We start from the raw sequence: 14,236 nt of genomic DNA, 5'->3' as shown, positions 1-14,236 counted from the left end.
GAAACTCAATCCCTCTACCAATAAAAGCTAACATGCCGTATGCCTTCTTAACAACCCTCTCAACCTGGGTGGCAACTTGTAGGGATCTATCTGATCATCCACACTACCAAGAATCTTACCATTGGCCCAGTACTCTGTCTGCCTGTTATTCCTTCCAAAATGAATCACCTCACACTTTTCTGCATTAACCTCCATTTGCCACCTCTCAGCCCAGCACTGCAGCTTATCTATGTCCCTCTGTAATTTGTAACATCCTTCCGCACTGTCCACAACTCCACCGACTTTAGTGTCATCTGCAAATTTACTCACCCATCCTTCTACGCCCTCCTCCAGGTCATTTATAAAAATGACAAACAGCAGTGGCCCCAAAACAGATCCTTGTGGTACACCACTAGTAACTGGACTCCAGTCTGAACATTTCCCATCAACCACCACCCCTTGTCTTCTTCTAGCTAGCCAATTTCTGATCCAAACTGCTAAATCACCCTGATTCCCATGCCTCCGTATTTTCTACAGTAGCCTACCGTGGGGAACCTTATCAAACGCTTTACTGAAATCCATATACACCACATCAACTGCTTTACCCTCATCCACCTGTTTGGTCACCTTCTCAAAGAACTCAATAAGGTTTGTGAGGCACGACCTATCCTTCACAAAACCGTGTTGACGATCTCTAATCAAATTGAGGGGCCTTGCCCAGATCAACAACTTTCGGGGAACCCTACCTGGGGCTGGTCGTAACAGTACCTCAGAACAAACTGGCCAGCTTGGCTTGAAAAAATTGTTTGAATTTATGGCTATTTGGCACAAATGTTCAGTATAACCTTTTTTTTCTGGAGTGGCGGAGAGGACAGAAGTTAGACACTGGCCTCCATTTTACAAATTATTCATCAGGACGATTGAAAAGATAATAATTAGTGCCACCATAGGTATGTCATGTGTTTTATATTACAGTTGCTCTGCCCATGTTATCACCTGTGCAAAATCTATATTTTCTAAATGAATTGCACATGAAGGATTACAAGTAGTCTATGTAGTATGGCTAAAGCAATACACTTTTTAAAAGTAAAAGGATATTGTGCATAAAAATTGACATTGTAACTATTTCTTGCTAGCCCTCTTCCAGGTGAATAAATACATAGCAAACTCATCAGCACGTAATCCAACATAGGTTTTACTTTTGCCACTCTGAACAAAATAAGGAGGAAACAGTCATTTCTGTCTTACTTTAGGTCTCAGAAAGAAACATCACCTCATTTTCAGTAACATCTGAATGCACCTATTGAAGAATACAGGCAAAACTCTTTGAGGGGAGAACTTTGCTAGAGCATGCCTGTTTTTCAGGTGCCTGAACAGCCAATAAGGTGGCAGAGCAGTTGCACACTATCCACTAAATTGTCAAAGACGGGTAAAAGAGCATCCCGCTCCTAGGCTTGAAGCAGGCATCAAGCCCTTTATATTTATAAATTAGGGGCATAAAATATTTGAGATCCAAATGCAAAAGTAGGCAGCAATGATTGCACCCGACCACCAGCCTAAATGCGGAACTGGAAGAGTCCGGATTTCTCCCAGCTCCACTGGAACTCTCACATGAAAAGTGGCTCTAAATGTAAACCGGTTGAAAATCAGGGGCGGGATTCTCTGACCCCACGCCGGGTCGGAGAATCGCTGGGGGCTGGCGTGAATCCCGCCCCCGCCGTGTCCCGAAGTCTCCGCCACCAGAGATTCGGTGGGGGCGGGAATCGTGTTGCGCCGGTCGGCTGGGGCAGAAATCGCACCGCCCCGGTCGGCGGGCCCACCCCCGCCAATTCTCCGGCCCGTGATGGGCCGAAGTCCCGCTGCTGGAATGCCTGTCCTGCCAGCGTGGATTAAATCACCATTTGAATGGCGGGACAAGGTGGCGCGGGCAGGCTCCGGGGTCCTGGGGGGGGGGGGGGCAATCTGGCCCCGGGAGGTTCCCCCACAGTGGCCTGGCCCGCGATCGGGGCCCACCGATCCGCGGGCGGGCCTGTGCCGTGGGGGCACTCTTTGTCTTCCGCCTTTGCCATGGTCTTCACTATGGCAGAGGCAGAAGAGACCCCCTCCCTTGCGCATGCGCGGGATGACGTCAGCAGCTGCTGACGCTCCCGCGCATGCGCCGACCCGCGTCGCCCGACGAAGACCTTTCGGCCCCGGCTTGCGTGGCGCCAAAGGCCATTCCCGCCAGCCGGTGGAGGGGAAACCGCTCCGGCGTGGGCCTAGACCCTCAAGGTGAGTGCTTTGCCCCTAAAGGTGCGGATCTCCGCACCTTTGGGGCGGCCCAACGCAGGAGCAGTTCCCGCCACTCCATTACGCCAGAACCCCCCGCCCCGCCGGGCAGGGGAGAATCCCACCCCCTTCTTTGTTTACATGTATGCTTTGCGTTCACCATCTCTAGCATCTGTTATTTTAAATAGCGATTATTAAATACAGCTTGCTTTTCTTTATCTACATAACTCATTACTAATATTAAGAAGCTCACCATATCGTCTGATCCATTTTTGACAGTGACCCAGCTGTGGCTGTCATTGCTCAACAGAACGCAGTACGATGTCACCCAGTCACTCCTACAAGGAGAAAAGTTCTGGTGAATAACATTTTGTCTTGGGCTTCCTGATGTTTCCACCTCTGTTTTTCTCTTCTAGAAAAATAATTCATTTAATTCTGAGGGGTAACAATTTTTCAAATGTGCAACAATGAGCAGACTTTTCCCATTCGAGTCATCAGCCCAACATTGAGCTGATTCTGCGCTGTGAACCTGCACGGAGACGTGGCGGGAAATCAGCTGCAATCTTCTGGAGGAAGCCAACGAAGAAACCGTCTGCTGGACCACTGTCCCATTAGGGTTGGCAGGGCTAATTAAAGTGCTCACAGTGAAAGGAAGCCTGCAGGCGCAATGGCTACTGAGATGAATATAGAAGGGGAGGGCAGCACAAAACGGAGGCACAACACAGCAGTTGGGGCCACCAGCCAATCCTGCACACCCAGCACTGCATGGTGAATCTGGCTGCAGACGACGAACGATTGGCAATTGCAATCAATGCCTGAAGGAATATTAATTTTATCCTTTAAAGTGGCCTTTGCATATGAATCTGACCTTCAGTTCTGCTTGCCTCGCCTGTGAGTAGATGAGTTCATGGCACAGCAAGGTCTTGTGCGGCACTGGCAAATTTCCATAGTCTTCCAAGTATGCCCACTAATTCCCCTCATAACCAAGGGCTTGAAAATTGCATCTATGAGGATATTGGATAGGCTAGGGTTGTTTTCCTTCGAACGGAGAAGGCTAAGGGGTGACATAATTGAAGTGCACAAATTTCTGAGGGGCCGAGATAGGGTGGACAGGAAAGAATTATTTCCCCGAGTTGAGGGGGTCAATTACCAGGGGGGCATTGATTGGTAGAAGAATGAGAGGGGACACAATGAAAAGCTTTTTCAGCCAGATGGTGGTTACAATTCGCTGCCTAAGTTGCCTCATTTAAAAGGTACCTGGATCTGCATTTGAAGTGCTGTAACCTGGAAGGCTACAGACCAAGTAATAGAAAGTGGCATTAAAATTAGCAGTTAGTTTCTTTTCTCATTTTTGACCAGGGCAGACATGATAGGCTGAATGGCCTATTTCTGCACAGTAACCTTTCCACAGTTCTATTTTAATTAGTTACACGCCACTGATAGGTAGTTTCAGCACTCGGAAGTCACCTCCTGTAACAGCAGACGTTCCTTAGCTGTGTCCTTGCACCGCTTTCCCCAAACCTACCTCCAAGATGCCGGTAAAGTTCCTGCAAATGTTCTAACAAAGTTATTCAGACGATGTTAACATGCAGCACCGAATGCAGAGCTGTGACTATGTCTGGGCTCCCAGAACAAACTGCATTAAAAGACATGTTTGCTGCATCTAAATAAATTAATTGGCTAAGAATTCACACAGAAATTGTGCATCTTGAAATTAGGAAAATAGCATATGGACGTTTAACAAATGTATTTGAAATCCTTTTGTTATTTTACCAGAGTTATGATTTAATTAATAACCGATAAGCAATGATAACTGCTCTCACAGTATAATTTCAAGGCCATAATGAGTGGGCATTCCTCAAGTGGTATCATACAACCGAGAAAATGTATTTTAAATATAATTAAAATGCATTCTGCCAGATAAACAAAACTTCAATCAGTTGTGAATTGAACCTTTGGCAATGATACCTAACCAGGAATGGAGGCTGCAAAGAGGACCCACTTGTAATGTTACAGAGGTCAGTTAATCTTTTCATTCCTGCATGACGCTACGAAAGGGCGATCCAATATACACCGCAAATTGCAACAATATTGGACGCTGTCTTAAAACCACTTTAACTGATCTATGTCCCACTCAAGATAGATGTTTAATCATGGGTTTTGCAACAACATCTGATCCCACTTATTGGTAAAGATGCAATGGCTAAGAATTGTCAAATTAACTCAGGATTATTCTGTGTCCAATATTTCCATTAAGGATGGATACACACTGGAATCAATATCCACCCGTTGTCCATTTGGGTGTGATCTTAGGCAGCAAAGTGAAAGCTATTGCAGAATTTTGGCAAACTGTCAAGACTTCCCCAAAGCAGCCCTAATGAGGCAACAATGTTGAAATTCAATCATGGGGAGGTCAGGTTATATACAGTACTAAAGGGATGATGAAAATAAACCAACATACTTTTTGTGTGTATGATTTGATCTGCAAACCATGCAGCCAATTAGTTTGTGGTGCGCCGAGCTCCGAACACTCTGACCAAGGATCACGGTCAGCTTGTTAATTGATGACACTGAGAAGCTTCAATCAGTTGCTGCACTTTTCATTTACTTTTACCCTTGTGCTGTCAACCATGCCTTTAAAATATGGACCATAATCTCCTGGTAGAAATAATGTAATTTTGTGTGAAACAAGACATTACCTTAAGGGTCGCAATGAAATATGACCACTGTTGATGGAGAGAGGTCACAGCCTTCTACTTTCACCTCATTGCTTACATTGCATACTTACAAATATATACATTTATCTGTCAGTACACCCATAATATTTTGCCAGCACCAGCAGCTTATTTAGAAGGCTTGAGGTCCAATTTATATCAATCTTCAGGTCCATTCAGTTGATCCCACACTTCTACTGCAGGCCCGGACTCATTTCTATCCTAATGTGTTGAGGTTAAAAGACAAGAATGCTACTGTGGCTAGTTGAAGAGGCTAAAAGTGCTCTGTGAGTAGGGATGTTTTGATGGAAACAGTTGGAGAGGACGGGTGCCTCGTTTAAGCAGGACAAATGGAAGTACTGCTAAATGGTGGTGTGTTGGGGGGACGCAGGGGAGGGGTGGTGGAGGAATTGTGTTAAGAGGATGAATGATAAAAGCAAAATGCTGGTGATCTGAAATAAAAACAGGAAGTGCAGGAAAACTGAGTAGGTCTGGCAGCATCTGTGGAGGGAGAAGCAGAGTTAATGATTTGCGTCAAAATATGACTTCTTCAGAACAGATATTATGCAAGATGGATGGTGGGCTGAATTAAAGATAAACACAAATATTGCTTATTTTTTTGTTTTTATGATTAAAAATAAATTGTAAAGTAAGAAAATAGTCAGATTGCACAACTTTTATATAACATCTTGAAGATTTATGGGTAGGATGGTCCTGGGCCCCAAGGCCCCAATGCGATTGCCATTGAGCAAGAGGGCTGGAAGAATTTAGAAAGAGTCTTTTCTCAGTGCCTTCTGCTTCCTACAATGTCTGATTCCAATACTGCCTGCCTAATAAGCTCCGAATTTATGTTTATTGATTAAATGGATGATTAATTTGAACAAAGTACAGGATCCTTCTGCGTGAATAAATGTGATAAATGCAAATCACCTCGAAGGACTCGGCATATTCAGCAAGCACTTACTGATATCTGGCTCAATTTGTCTATTAAATTTGACTGAATACCATTTAGTGCCTCGTTGACTGCTTTACTCAATTCTTCAGGGGTATTAATGCACTCAATTTATCCTATCAGGATCAGAAGCCATTTTATTCATATGCTGGGTAATTGGTAGAAGTGTTGCCTCAGATTCTGATTTATATGATAAACTATAATAGGCCCAAATCACCCAACCCCACTTGTAATTTTTGTAATCGAGTGAAAGTAGATTTCTCAAGCTTCTTTGGGGTCCATATTCAGTGATTGATTGCACTCGAAACAAAGAGGTGAGTCACTTTAAGCCAGCACCAAAGTTCCCTCTGAGTTGTGCAGCTGCACAGCAATAGAAAATGTGCTGCTCATGGAACAAAGAGGTTGTGCCCAAGAAATGTTCCTTTCAGAATGCCAACACTTGCACATAAATCTTCAAGGAAGCTGCGCGTGCAACAAGCCAGCCGAGTTTAGCTGATATAAGAAAAACTGGCCAGCAGCTTACTAAAATCAGAACAGGGAGGGATATCTGCCAGATTGAGGACTCTCTGCAGTGCATAATGAGGCCATTTGTTCCATCGTGTCTGCACTGACCCTCTGAAAGAGCACCCTACCCAGGCCCACTCCCCTGCCCTATCCCCGCAACCCCACATAACCTGCACATCCCTGGAAACTAAGGGGCAATTTTATCACGGCCAATTCACCTAACCCACACATAAGAACATAAGAACTAGGAGCAGGAGTAGGCCATCAGGCCCTTCGAGCCTGCTCCACCATTCAATGAGATCATGGCTGATCTGTTGTGGACTCCACTCCACTTTCCCGCCCGAACACCATAACCCTTTAGTCCTTTATTCTTCAAAAAACTATCTGTCTTTATCTTGAAAACATTTAATGAAGGAGCCTCAACTGTTTCACTGGGCAGAGAATTCCATAGATTCACAACCCTTTGGGTGAAGAAGTTCCTTGGACTGTGGAACTGTGGGATCTTTGTACTGTGGGAGGAAACCAGAGCACCTGGTACTAGGGTAAGGGCCAAAGAGACATACAAGGTCCTAGCTGACAAGACAAGGCATTGCACATCATCTTTGGCTTCATCTGACGCTTCATCTTAGTCAAAAGGCCGAGAAAGGAGCAGGAAGACTACCACCCCTGTTTTGGGGCCATTGATTGCCTATATTGGGGGCAGTACAAGTTAATATCAACCTCTAGGATTAGTAAATGACCTTGATTCATTGAAGCAAAATTACCTTTTCAGGTAGGTATTTAAGGAAATCACTCTCGAATTACACCCCAATATCGTTAATAATGAGGAATACTTGAAGCTCATGCCAGTAAATGTGCAAAACCGAATACACTTCTCAGGAACTGAAGGCTCAAGGAGCCACCTGCTTATATATATCTTGTGGCCCCTACCTTGAAAATTGTCTTTTACTTGAGATTAATAAGTAATTAACTGTAGTGTTAATTAGTTCATAGAATCATAGAATTTACAATGCAGAAGGACGCTGTTCGGCCCATCGAGTCTGCACCGACCCTTGGAAAGGCACCCCACCCAAGCCCAAACCTCCACCCTATCCCCGTAACCCAACCCAACCGTTTTGGACACTAAGGGCAATTTACCATGGCCAATCCACCTAGCCTGCACATCTTTGAACTGTGGGAGGAAACCGGAGCACCCGGAGGAAACCCACGCACACACAGGGAGAATGTACAGACTCCGCACAGACAGTGACCCAAGCCGGGAATCGAACCTGGGACCCTGGAGCTGTGAAGCAACTGTGCTAACCACTGTGCTACCGTGCCCATGTTGCACTGTGTAACCCCCAAATAGATTTCCTTTTAGAATTGAAATATCGGCACCCAGTTAAATGCTGAATGCTCCACAAAATTCCACCAATAAATGTAAAGGCTCATTGCCCATCAGATGTAAACAATGGGACATTTCTATGACATTAAACTAAGACTCGAAGAAACATCCATGCTAATGGAAACAGTTGAAAACAGCGCATGACAATAGATGAAAATAAAATAATAAAACTAGACAGTTTATTTTGCCTTGACAGCACAGCAACAATCATTTAGATAATGGCTTTAGCGCAGTGAAACATCCCACGGCCCAGGCAGCTGAATGCACGGATGTCAATGGTGGAGTGATTAAAATCGGGGATGCGCAAGGTGCCAGGCTGAAGATGTGCAGATATCTCAGAGGGTTGTGAGACTGAAGGTAACGACAGAAATGCATAAGATTACATAGGTAAAGGCCATAGAGACAATTCAGTACAACCAGTCTATTCCAGTTTTTATGCTCCACTTATGCTCCTCCTCTCTTGCTTCATCTAAATTTACATAATCATCTATTTCCTTCTCCCTCAAATGCCTGTCTAGCCTCCCCTTAAATGTATCTATACTGTTCACTTCGCCCACTGCCTGTGGCAGGGAGTTCCACATACTTACCATTATTTGGGTAAAGACTTTCTTCTGGATGCCTATTGTATTTCTCAATCACTATTTAATATTGATGGCCTCTGGTCATGCTCTTCCCTACCAGAGGAATCATTCTCTCTTCCTTCACAGTTTTTCATAATTGTGAAGATGTTTCTTCGGCCATCCCTCAGCCTTCTATTTGCAAACAAAGAGTAAGCAAGGCCCGGAGAGGATTTGAAGGCAAGGATGAGAATTTGTAAATTGAGTCATTGTTGGACTGGGAGCCAATTGAAGCCCTCGATCCCTGGAATGATGGGTGAACAGGAGTATATGTGTGAGTTAGTATACTCAGTTATCTTTTCTTCACCAATCTTGGGCCCTTTCCTCCATTTTATGCCGCTTTGTGTCATATGAGGAAGCAGTTGGTGTAGTGGTATTGTCACTGGTCTAGTAATCCAGAGACCAGGATAATGCTCTGGCAATCCCGGTTCGAATCCCACGATGACAGATGGTGAAATGTGAATTCAATAAGATCTCGAATTATGGTCCAATGATAATCATGAAACCAAGTGTTGATTGTCGTAACAATCCATCTGGTTCATTAAAGGCCTTGAGGGAAGGAAATCTGCCGTCCTTACCTGGTCTGGCCTACATGTGACTCCAGATCCACAGCAATGTGTTTGACTCTTAAATTGACTGAAATGGCCGAGCAAACCACTCAGTTCAAGGGCAGTTAGGGATGGGTAATAAATGCTGGCCAAGCCCACATTCCCTGAACAAGTAAAAAAGAAATGGGTATGAACATCTGAACAAGGAACAGTAGCAGACTATTCAGCCTCTCGAGCCTGCTCCATCATTTCATAAGTTTGCGGCTCATTTGATAGTGCTATAACCCACAAGTATCTTATGGGGTGGAACAATTAACTTTCCCATGAACCTTGCAAAATACAAGCTCAGGGGAACCTGCAAACAATGTCTAGTTGCATGATAAATAAAGCCGGCCACTTCAGCAGCGGCAAGGCAGACCCAGTTGGGATCTACCGTGTGATGTATATAATAGCTATTGCAAATGAACTAATTTCTTTGAACTACCTGGTGTGGATTCCTTTGTGGCCTTATAAAAGATAATAACCGCAAATCTGCACTCTGCCTATGCCTGATCACCTACCACCCCCGTGCTTACCAAGAATCCATCCACCTCCACCTTAAAAATATTCAAAGTCTCTGCTTCCACAACCTTTTGAGGAAGTGAGTTCCAAAGACTTATAACCCTCTGAGAGAAAAACATTCACCACATCTCCGTCTTAAATGGACAACAACCTCTTATTTTTAAACAGTAACCCCTAGTTCTAGAGTTTCCCACAAGAGGAAATATCCTCTCCACATCCACCCTGTCAATACCCCTCAGGATCTTATATACCTCAATCAAGTTGCCTCCTAATCTTCTAAACTCCAGCAGATACAAGCCTAGCCTGTCTAACATTCCCTCATAAAACAACCTCCCCTTTCAGGTATTAGTCCAGCAAACCTTCTCTGAACTGCTGCCAACAAGTGCAATGCGCAAATTCCGAGTGTGCAATGTGTGAGTTTTACCACAAGAGCATTGGAGTAGTCAAGTTGAAAGCTAACAAGACTTAGAAGAGCTTTAGCAGCAGTTGAGCTCAGGCATGAGCAGCAACTGTAATGTTACTGAGGTATAAGTAGGCATTCTTGGTGATGGAGATGATATGGGGTCAGAAGCTGAGTTCAGTATCAAACGGTTTGATTCAACCAGCCCAGGAGATCGATGGAGTCGAGGTGTCGACTCACAAACTGTTTTTGGATTCATGTCTGAATATCCTTTTATTTATGTTCTCTTCACTCATCTCCAGCCATTTAGTCCAGTTTATGCCCCTTCCCATCACCCAGTTCTCCGCTTGTAGGTACCTTGTCCCTGTGACTCCAATCCTTCACTTTCCTCTGCTGTCTGGCTTTCCTGGTGTCATGTCAGGTTGTGAATCCCTCTTGGAAAAGCCCAATCTACCAACTGTGCCTTTAACCTCATTCTCTGAACGGCCCAATGAGGCAGCTCTGAATGTCTTGTTATAAGCAGTAACTCCATTATGCTCCATCTTTGTCTCTCCCACTCAATATGCTCACAGGGGAGTACTCCTAATTGTTAATCTCCTTCCCATCTTGGTCACCCTACCCAACCTGGCCCTCTTGCATTCTGCCAGCAGATGAGCGCTTTCCACCTCCACATTGCATTTCCTTCCATAATGCCCAGTCCCTCACAAACAAAGCCCTTGTAATCCATTACATCACTGACATCCTGGATTTAATAAGATCCGGCTGGACTATATCATGTGCTGTCTGGCATTGACCAAAACTAATAATTACCACAGGATTATCCTAAGATGCAAAGACAACGAGGGTTTCTTTCTCCTGTACAGTCTCCAACAAACAGATAATCTCCCTTTCCAAACTGCCATTATCACCCCCTTCCCTAAAATGCCACTCTTGATCCATTTGGTGTTACAAACTATCATCCTGTTTCCAACCTCCCCTGACTCGTCAAAGTCCTTGACCATGTTGTTGCCTCTCAAATCCATGATCATCTTTCCTGCAGCTCTATGTGAATCTTTCCAAACAGGGCTATATGTCTGCCACAGTTTTGAATCAAAGTCACAAATAACACCTTCTTTCACTGTGACAATGGGCATTACCACTTCTCACCTTCCCCATTCTCCCTTGATTTTTGTGGAGCCTTTGGCACAGTTGATAGTTGAGCAAACCATTCTTTCACTGTCTAACTGAATTAGCATCTGCTTGGTTCCACACTTACAAGTTTAATTATATCAATCGCTTCCATGCGTTTGTTTTCTTGACTACGTCAACGCTCTCTTTGCTGGCCACTCTCCATAAACTTTAGCTCATCCAAAATCCTGTCGCTTGCATCCGAGCCCACATCAAATCCCATTTACCCTGTGTTTACTAACATTGAAATGTCTGCTACTTATCCAATGTGCCTTATTTAAAATTCTCACCTGCGTGTTCTCTTAATAGCCTCACCCTTCCCCTCCCTATCGATGTAATCTCCTCTAGACCTGCGACCCTCTGACAACTTCAGGCTCCTACAACTTTAGTTTCTTCTGTATCTCCAGCTTCCTTCCCCCAACTATTGGCATCACTGACTTCAATCATCTCACCACTGAGCTCGAGAATGTATTCCCTCTGGCACTGCCCCACTCCTTCTTTAAGACTCGCTTCAAACCTACAGATTTTGGTCAACCTTTCTAGTATTCCCTCTAGCTCAGTGCCAAATGTGTCTGATTGTGCCTCCCTGATGCACATTGGCATGCTTTGTTGGACATCAAAGGTGCTCTGTAAATGCAACATAATTTTGTTTCATTGTGAAAGCATCTACCAAGGTGTTCTTAAAGATTAGAAGGAACCTTAGATATTGATGAAATAGCATTTCATAACCAACATAAAATGTATTTTAAATGAAAATATTTGACCTGAAATGGTACCTTTTTGTTACGAAGGCGGGTAATGTGTTTTTCCGAAGGAGTGAAAATAATCTCAATAACACTGTTAGTGACAGTACTCCACACATCTGGCAAATCTGAAGTGATTGCAGGACAGGCAGCATCATTAAAAAAAGATTTAGCAGCAATCACCAGACAACCTCCATCATGGAAAACTTTATTTTAATGCTTTTTGAAATATTGAAGAAACAATGTTTTCACTGTAATTACTGTGTTTAAACCTATTAAAGACACATGGAGTACCAGGGATGAGGTTGTCCAGACAACTAAAGTTAAAGAAGTGACTGTTGCATCATTTGAAAAACAAGTTCACTCATACCTTCTGGTAGAGTTTGAATGATTTAACCTCGGAGATTACACCGAGCAGATGGGTTTTCATTCAATTGCTTTAATTTCTCACATAACCTTCTGTGAACACACTGCTCATTGCAATAACTGTTTTTCCACCCTCCACCCACTTTAGCAAGTAACATCTAAACAGTGCGTATTTCCTTCATTGTCAGCATGATAGAGAATGGTCAGAGTTTTACCCTGAGCAAGTTTGGGGGAAAGAAGCACAGGGTGCGGAGGTTGGGTGTACGCCCACTGTCAGAAATTTCTGGCTCAAGGAACTCCGACTCCCAGACCTCACCTAGCTGCCTATAATTAGTTGCTCCTCAGAGGGGCAGGAAGTGACAGCTGGCCAGGCGGGAGAGAGAGCGATTGAATGGCCCAGAGACCGTCCATGCATACTGAGAAATGGTTTGTCACTCCTGCATCTTCTGGTGCCACACAGAAATAATAATAATCTTTATTATTCTCACAAGATAGGCTTACATGAACACTGCTATGAAGTTACTGTGAAAAGCCCCTAGACGCCACATTACGGCACCTGTTTGGGTACACAGGGAGAATTCAGAATGTCCAATTCACCGAACAAGCACATCTTTCAGGACTTGTGGGAGGAAACCGGAGCAGCTGGAATGAACCCACGCAGACACGGGCAGAACGTGCAGACTACACGCAGTCAGTGACCCAAGCCGGGAATCAAACCCGGGTCACTGGCGCTGTGAAGCAACAGTGCTAACCACTGTGCTACCGTGCCGCCCATAAATGTTTGACACTTACAATTGGCCGCCCTCTTCAGGCCTGAATTTTTGCTCCCGGGTCAGGATTGCAGCGTCAGGACAATTCCTGACTCCGCAAACCCAACCTAGGAAAGGTTGCTTGGAAGGTTGAATTTCCGGTCCGCTTGGGGGTGGGAGACAATGGAACGTGAGGAATGTGTGTGAAGGCGGGCTGGGCGGATAGCCTGCCTTGGTGCACTAGCACGGTGTTGAAATTTCCAAAAGGAAAAAACACAGCTTTTTAACTCTCGCCCCTCATGTCCCAAAGCACTCCCCATATTCTACCCATGCCACCTGTATTCACTGTGGCTTGAGTCTTTCAAAATCCTCAGTTCATTTTAATAGGGGCTGTACCTGTGCAACGGGGAGGCTACCTGCACCAGGTGCTAACAGCCTGGTCAGAGCAGAGGCCGGCAGCAGTGCTACGGGGAGGGCAGTGTCATAATATACACACAAGTATATGATGGTGCACAGACAGACAGTGAGTGACACAAAGGATGACCAATGAACATACAGAACACAGCAGCCAATCACCAGACAGGACACAGCCACTACATAACTAGGGGGCACTAGTTTTCCCGCTCTCTCGGGATGCAGCCTCTGAGACAGTCAGAGCCTGTGAGCAACAACTAGAACATCCACCATGTGGTAGTAAGATAGCCTGGTCAGGTTAGCCTCAGGTCTCCAGTCAACTCAGCATAGTGTCAACCCACAGTTCAAGCATGTTTAATAGTTAAGAGTTCAATAAAATAGAGTTGCATTTCTTCAAGTGTTGGAAGCCTGTCTCTCTCTCTGCTACAGTAAACGCAGTCCTCGCAGACCCAGCTTACCCAACACATCAGGCAGCAGTGTAGTATATGCCCACACACATGCTATAATCGCATTAATGAGGTGGGAGCACCAAATGGCTTGCTCCTCACGTCTACAGGAACTAGTGTGTCAAGCCATAAATCGTGACCCCCACATACAGAAAGGATGGGAGAGGGGCAAGCCAATTTCTAGTACCTTGAGTCTGATCTAATCCAATGCTGAGCTCTAACAAACTCGCAGCATCACAAAACCAAAGTGCCATGTTACTTCAAGCCCCATAATTCAAACACACAGGTCAAATTCCTGGCCTTTGGCAGGAACCCACTTACATTCATTGGTGCTTCAGAAGTCAGTCATTAAAAAAAGAGTTTTTTATGAGGACCCAGTGAAAGTATGATGATACACTGGGTAGGGACACTTTGTGCGACCAAT

General features: G+C 44.7%; 1 protein-coding gene across 2 annotated transcripts in view; it reads right to left on the bottom strand.

Moving 5' to 3' along the window:
• Positions 1-14,236, bottom strand: part of cpxm2 (carboxypeptidase X (M14 family), member 2) — a 308,110-nt gene that overhangs the window by 141,201 nt on the left and 152,673 nt on the right. For both annotated transcript variants that reach the window (XM_072479272.1, XM_072479270.1), the window contains one exon: positions 2,501-2,585. In XM_072479272.1, the coding sequence (XP_072335373.1) occupies positions 2,501-2,585 (85 nt within the window). The remainder of the gene's footprint in view (positions 1-2,500; positions 2,586-14,236) is intronic.

The sequence above is a fragment of the Scyliorhinus torazame genome, chromosome 16, assembly GCF_047496885.1.
Source record: "Scyliorhinus torazame isolate Kashiwa2021f chromosome 16, sScyTor2.1, whole genome shotgun sequence".
Classification (NCBI taxonomy): domain Eukaryota; kingdom Metazoa; phylum Chordata; class Chondrichthyes; order Carcharhiniformes; family Scyliorhinidae; genus Scyliorhinus; species Scyliorhinus torazame.
The sequence above is the reverse complement of the archived record's forward strand: the minus strand, read 5'-3'. Positions and strand labels throughout refer to the sequence as shown.